This window comes from Bubalus kerabau, chromosome 3 (genome assembly GCF_029407905.1).
Source record: "Bubalus kerabau isolate K-KA32 ecotype Philippines breed swamp buffalo chromosome 3, PCC_UOA_SB_1v2, whole genome shotgun sequence".
Taxonomy (NCBI): Eukaryota; Metazoa; Chordata; class Mammalia; order Artiodactyla; family Bovidae; genus Bubalus; species Bubalus kerabau.
In genome coordinates this window covers 69,308,402-69,314,401 of record NC_073626.1, presented here as the reverse complement: position 1 = coordinate 69,314,401, position 6,000 = coordinate 69,308,402, and the positions used below count along the sequence as shown (strand labels likewise).

At 45.9% G+C, this 6,000-nt stretch overlaps 2 protein-coding genes across 4 annotated transcripts in view; one reads left to right on the top strand and one right to left on the bottom strand.

The window, feature by feature from the left end:
- Positions 1-271: 271 nt before the first annotated feature.
- LOC129647271 (translation initiation factor IF-2-like) lies at positions 272-3,171 on the bottom strand. Its single transcript, XM_055574432.1, has 4 exons — positions 3,129-3,171; positions 2,244-2,584; positions 1,386-2,097; positions 272-665 (listed from the first exon to the last, which is right to left on the bottom strand). The coding sequence occupies exons 1-3, from the start codon at positions 3,169-3,171 to the stop codon at positions 1,408-1,410; spliced, it is 1,074 nt and encodes a 357-aa protein (XP_055430407.1). The 3' UTR covers positions 272-665; positions 1,386-1,407.
- Positions 1,712-6,000, top strand: part of UBE2E3 (ubiquitin conjugating enzyme E2 E3) — a 92,072-nt gene continuing 87,783 nt past the window's right edge. Inside the window, exons 1-3 of one of the 3 annotated variants that reach the window (XM_055572038.1) lie at positions 1,712-1,850; positions 3,333-3,551; positions 5,323-5,373. In XM_055572038.1, coding sequence (XP_055428013.1) covers positions 3,358-3,551; positions 5,323-5,373 — 245 coding nt within the window. In that variant the 5' untranslated portion in view covers positions 1,712-1,850; positions 3,333-3,357. Of the gene's footprint in view, positions 1,851-1,956; positions 2,281-2,740; positions 2,889-3,332; positions 3,552-5,322; positions 5,374-6,000 lie in introns of those variants that run through there. The other 2 variants (XM_055572036.1, XM_055572037.1) reach the window with 2 other exon arrangements.

Here is a 6,000-nt window from a genome sequence, read left to right as displayed (position 1 = left end):
GAGCCATGAGAGGAGAAAGATTTAATTGGAAAATGTAACTTGCCTGAGGTCACATGAATCTAGTAAAATGAGATTAGAATCTAGTTGCCTTGCTTTTTAGTTCACTATTGTTTCTTCTATCATGGAAAATGCTACCAAAACATAACTAAATATCTTTTATCTCCCAGCTCCACCCAAACCCCATCAGTCCATGGCCTTTGGGCCTTCAGTCTACTTCTGTGATATTAGATTTCCTAAAACAATCCTTTTTTTTTTTTTTTTTTAAACATATAGCTTTCCTTTCACAACTTCACATTCCAAACAGAGAAAAATCCAAACTCCAAATTGGTTGGCTTTTGCTAGCACAGTGTAGAAGTTGGGAGAACCTTCTGCCGGTATTTTCACTAACAAGCTCTTTCCACAAGTACACTTTAATCCAGCCCAATCAAACTGCTTGTCAACACACACACTATGCTCTGTCTTCAACATCTGAGACTTCATATTCGTTCTGACTAGTGTCCTTCCTTCTAACCAACCTGGTGCTCTTTAATTACCTGTTCCCCTTCTGGATCCGTTGCTTCTAACACAGAGTAGAGAGATGTGGCTTTAGTCACGCAGTAGTTGAATGAGTGAATTTTGCATCCAGCACCTGGGGCATAGACCTCCAAAATGTTCACTGAATGTGTCTTAGGAAAAAACACAGAAATGTAACTTACTCATTAGAATTGTAAGCAATCCTTTACCAAAACTTTTCTATTTGGAGGAAAAATAAGCATATTGGCTCACTCAGCCTTTTTCTCTTTTTTCCTTTAATTCTATTTAATCTGTTATGACTCGGCCATTCTCTGTGAACTCCACATTCTCCCAGCACCCCTGCCCCTGACACTTGTGGGAGAGGAATCCACAAATTCCTTTGGGGCTCCATCACTGGAGCAAGTTCTCAGGAGCTGGAGAAGGTCTGGGCTGCAAACCGGAAGTTTCTGTACTTCTGGCCACTTTGTTCCCCGGGGCAAAAGCTGCAGAGTCCACCTGGAGACTGAGAATGGCAGAACAAAACTAACCTTCACTATCCCCCATCTGCAGCTTTTCTGTGTGGACATTCTGACCCAGTACCACTTAGGGATTTCGCTCTCCAGAACTGGTATCTAGTATGCACATCAGAAGAGCATCTAGCAAAGCATCAGGTATGAACCCTCCTTACGTTCCTCTTCACTTTGATCGTTTTGAATTTTTAAGTTTTGAAAGCATCCATAGGACCTTTCTCTTTGGAAGGCCGAGGGCCAAAGAGAAACAGAGGCTGGCCACCTGGTCTCGAAATCCTTTTTTCTTCCCTCAGTGTCCAAGACCTCATCTTGCCCCGTGAGCTCTCAGGAGGGGCAGGTGGCAGCTTTCCTCTGCCTCCGTACCTGGCCTAGTCAACGACACCCATTAGTCTCCAATGTTCCAGAGCAGTGGGGGACTACCGCCACGCGACCCAGGCCCTTGCCCAGGCATGGGGACCCAGTGGACTACGCTGGCCCGTGCGCTGGAAGAGGGGAGTGGGCCAGCCCGGGCATGACCCCAGCTCCAGCCTGTGGGGGCGGGTAGTCCAATGGGCAGCCTCGCTCCGGAGGCGGGCTCAGGCCGGAAGCCACCCCGCGACACAGCGGCCCCGCGAGACGGCGCCCGCGTCCCCGCCTTCTCCGGCAAGGGCTCCGCGGCCAAGGGCGGCAGGGGCCAGTCCGCCAGGTCCCCGCCGCGCTCTTTGTCCGGGCCGCGCGCGGGCGGACGCGTGCGCCCCCCGGGTGAAGGGAGGCGCGGAGAGACCGCGCGGGAGCGCGCGGGAACAGCTCGCGCCCGCCGGCCGCCGGCGGCGCGCGCCCCTCCGCCAGGCAAGCAGCAAGCGAGAGCGCGCGCCGTCGCCGCGCCCGCCCCTCCCCCCGCGCTCGCCTCGGAACTTGCTGACTGCGCGGCCGGGAGGAGCCGAGCCGGGCGGCGGCGGCGGGAGGCCACAGCGCGCGGGGGTCTCCCGCGTCCCCTCAGCCTCGCCGGGAGCTCGCGCCCTCGCCCAGCCGGGCTCCCACCCCCCCTTTTTTCCGAAGGCGCTGGGCGGCGCCACCCTCCGGCCGGAGCCCGGCACTGCACAACCCCCTCCGACTTTCAATGTTCCACACTCCCCGGCCAGAGCCTCCTCGGCTTCTTTTTTTCCCTCCCCCCCCTTTCCCCCCCCCCAGCTGCCTCCATTTCCTTAAGGAAGGGTTTTTTTCTCTCTCCCTCCCCCACACCGTAGCGGCGCGCGAGCGGGCCGGGCGGGCGGCCGAGGTAAGGCGGCGGGGCCGGGGGGCCGCGTGGGGGGCGGCCGGGGCGGCGGCGGTGGGGGAGGGGGCGGGGGCGGGCAGCTTTGTTCGCGCCGGGCGCCCGCGCCGCCGGTGTCCGCGAGCAGCCGCGGGGCCGGCCGGGCTGCTCGCATCACTTGGCGCCCGGCGCGGCGAGCGCTGCCCGCGGCCCCCGCGCGGCCCTCCCCACAAAGGGCCGCCGAGCTGCGTGGCCGCCGCCGGCCGCGGCTCGCCTCGGCGGGCGCGGAAATTTGTTGCACTTCTTGAGGCTTTGTTTGTTTGTTTTTCCTCTGAAAAAAAAAAAAAAAAAAAAATTTTTTTTTGGGGGGGGGGTTATTTTGGACAAAATGTCGGTCCGTGATGTAAAAATTGAGCGAGGAACCTTGATGGCATGGGGAGCTTTGCAGAAGGTGCAGTTTGAATTCTGCTTTTCCCAGGGTGGCAGCTTGGTCTTGGCCGGATGAATCTTCGCTGCTGGCCGTGGCCAGAACAGCTTGTTAGTTGATTTTTTAAATTCCTAAGTGTTGTATTTAAAGGCTTACGTGCACAGAGGAGGAATCACCACCTTAAATAAGCATATGGGCGATTAACAGGGTATGTTTTCCTCTCGGAAAAGGAATTTGGTAGCTTTGACCAATGTCAGTGTGTAAATATTTAGACGTTATTAGTGACTTTTTAACATTTTTCAGCGAGATCTGTTATTTACAGTGTGTCATATGTTATTAATGCTCGTTCCCTAAGTTCCCTGGCAAATCTGTTTCATGCCTTCTGAGAAAGTAGACAATTGATAGATTGTCCAAGGGATGGAAAAAAAATGTGAGTGGGTTTTCTAACTTGAGTTCGGCAAATCCCTGAACGCTGCCGTTGTGAGACACATCACCTCGCCTGTAACCTTGCTGTAGGATGAGATAAGTGTGAACACTTTTGAAGCGTTTTCATTAAAACACGATTTTAGGTGAAGATGAAGAGAAGAAAATGCTATCGGTTTATTTCTTAGATTTACATTTCCTTTCTTTCCCCGTTTTTTTCTTTAAAAAGTTTTCCAAGAAATAACTTCACCAAGATGTCCAGTGATCGGCAGAGATCCGATGATGAGAGTCCCAGCACCAGCAGTGGGAGTTCAGATGCAGACCAGCGAGACCCAGCCGCTCCAGAGCCTGAAGAACAAGAAGAAAGGAAACCTTCTGCCACCCAGCAGAAGAAAAACACCAAACTCTCTAGCAAAACCACTGCTAAATTATCCACTAGTGCTAAAAGGTAACCTCCAAAAAAAGGACTAAGCACGTTGTCCGTTTGTCTTCCACATGGACGCTTTTGTTGATTTAACATCAGTAGCAGTAGTTCAAAATATTTCCTTTGCTATCGGTGTTGTTTGGACTTGAATGAGTTGTCATTCTTTTTAGGCGGTATATAAGCCACCTCCCTAGAATTAGACTTTTAAGCCAACTTGTTCTGTGCTTTGGTAACTTCAGAGAGAGTGTCCTTGAGTAGAGATTGGAGTAACATCTGACAGATTAAGGAGTTGGCAAGGAAAATTTGGTGATCCCAGATTAGCTGGTACATTTGAGGATGTTGTCTTTTTATGAGTTATATTCATCTTCATTGAAGGTGACACTTGGAGAGATCTGCCTCTCTTCATGAAACTTAATGATCAGAAATGGTCATGTTTGCTAGAAGATTTTTAAACTCAGGGCCTTGGCTGTGTTTGAAGGCAGATTTTAAAATTGTACTTCAGGTCTGTTTTCAGTTTTTAGAAGCATGACTTAAAGTCATTCATCTAAGGTTTTACTTTTTCTAATTAAGCTTTGGTCATACCTCTGTGTCCTTGTGAGAGTAGGTAAAACTGAAAAGTAGCCCTTTACGTGTTAGGTGGCACTTGGTGATTGAGAAGTTTGCCATTATGCCTCTTCATTCTAAAATTTGTGGATATGCTTGACATGTTAATACTCAACAGCAGGAGAAGCATATTTTGTTGGGTATAAGTGAAAGATCATTTGTTTTCTGTTGATTTATATTTCTGTGATAGTGAAAAAAAGATGCTGTCAATGGGACTCAAATCAATGGTAGTAGTAAGTGGAACACCTGTGAATTTTAGTAATTACACATCAGGTGTGCCTATAGCATTAGTCGATATCGACATTTTATTGATTTTTGTTGATCTCAACCAAAAGAAAAAGAAAATATAAAAGCTGATCGAATGTTGGTGTTGTGTTAGTGATAGTCTGTGGATTTTCACCTCTATTGTATCAATAATCAAGTGTTAATAACTAGAATATTTTATGAAATAACAGCAGTCCATGAGATAATTTAAAATCCTCCTTAGTTTCTTACAATCTTGTTGATGAACATATTAAACATATCTTAAGTTTTGAAAGCATTATAAATTTGAATAAAATAAGAACTGCTCTTTTTCCTCTTACCTCAAGGCTGTCTATCTTTTCTCCCAAATTTATTAAATTTGAGTGCTGCACTTAAGGTCAGGGGAGAAACAGATTTACTTCAATACAGATATCAGAATTCTTTGAAAGTTTTTCACTGGTAAAAATATTTGTAAATTTCAAACTTTTTTCTGACAGGTAAAATATTGTCAAAATTATTAATGTGCACTTGCAGTAGCTTGTTAATTTTTACCTTGGTAAAGTGTCTTGGAGTCATTGTCAAATATTCTAGTGCTTTCCCTCCTCCCTTCTTGTCTCATTTGCATATAAGCTTGAAAAGAGAATTTCTCTGGTAAAAAGTGCTTTAAAATACATTTTACCTCCTTTTCTGAGTACAAGTGGAGGGCTAGTTCTCAAATCAGGTGTGAATGTCTTAATTACTTACAGTAGCAAGTGAGAAAAAAAGCTGCGAAGTTTCTGTTAAGGGATTTGGGTTATGCCTCTGAGAACAAAGAGGGAGCAGCCATGTTAGCATTACTGAGGGCGCAGCCAGCCTTGCATTTAACTGCATGGTGGTAGAGGGCAGTGTGATTCCCCGGTTATTCTGTAGACTCTCAAATCCTTTTTGTCTGTTCTCATTTCACTAACAGAATTCAGAAGGAGCTAGCTGAAATAACCCTTGATCCTCCTCCTAACTGCAGGTAAGAAACAAATTGTGTTGTTTTAATTTCAAATTGTGGAAAAATATCCAGAGATTCATGTATCGTTGTTGGATATTTGTGCTGCAGAAGAGGCTACACTTGCTTCTTTTCAGCTTTGCAAGTGGATTGAAAAAAAATTGTCTTGGGTGAATCAAATAAATTTGGGAGGAAAAAAAAAAACCTTTTTAGAGTGTATCATACATTTTGAACTTATGAATATATTGATTTTTGCTTCTTGCTGGGATTAGTATGAACGGTGCTGATTTTTACTCTCTTGTAATAGTTCTGTAGTGTGTTTATTCAGAAGTATATTGCAGAAACTTCTAAAATTTTGCCAAGCTTTAAAGTTACTGCTTGTGTGCAATCTGAACTGACCTTCCAAATTTAGAAATTGCTGAATGTGGTGTTACAAAAATGTAAATGCAGTAAACAGGAGTATAGTTGTTTCTGTTTGATTTATTCAGTAACTTGCCTTTAGGACAGAGTTTATGTGCTAAGCTAATGGTTTTAGCTGCTGTTTTCTAGAAAATGCATTGTTGGAATTATTTACATTTTAATCAGATGGTTTAATTACTTGGGAAAATCCTTAGTATTTTTGGTCCTAGAAATATGTGTATAAAAGATAGT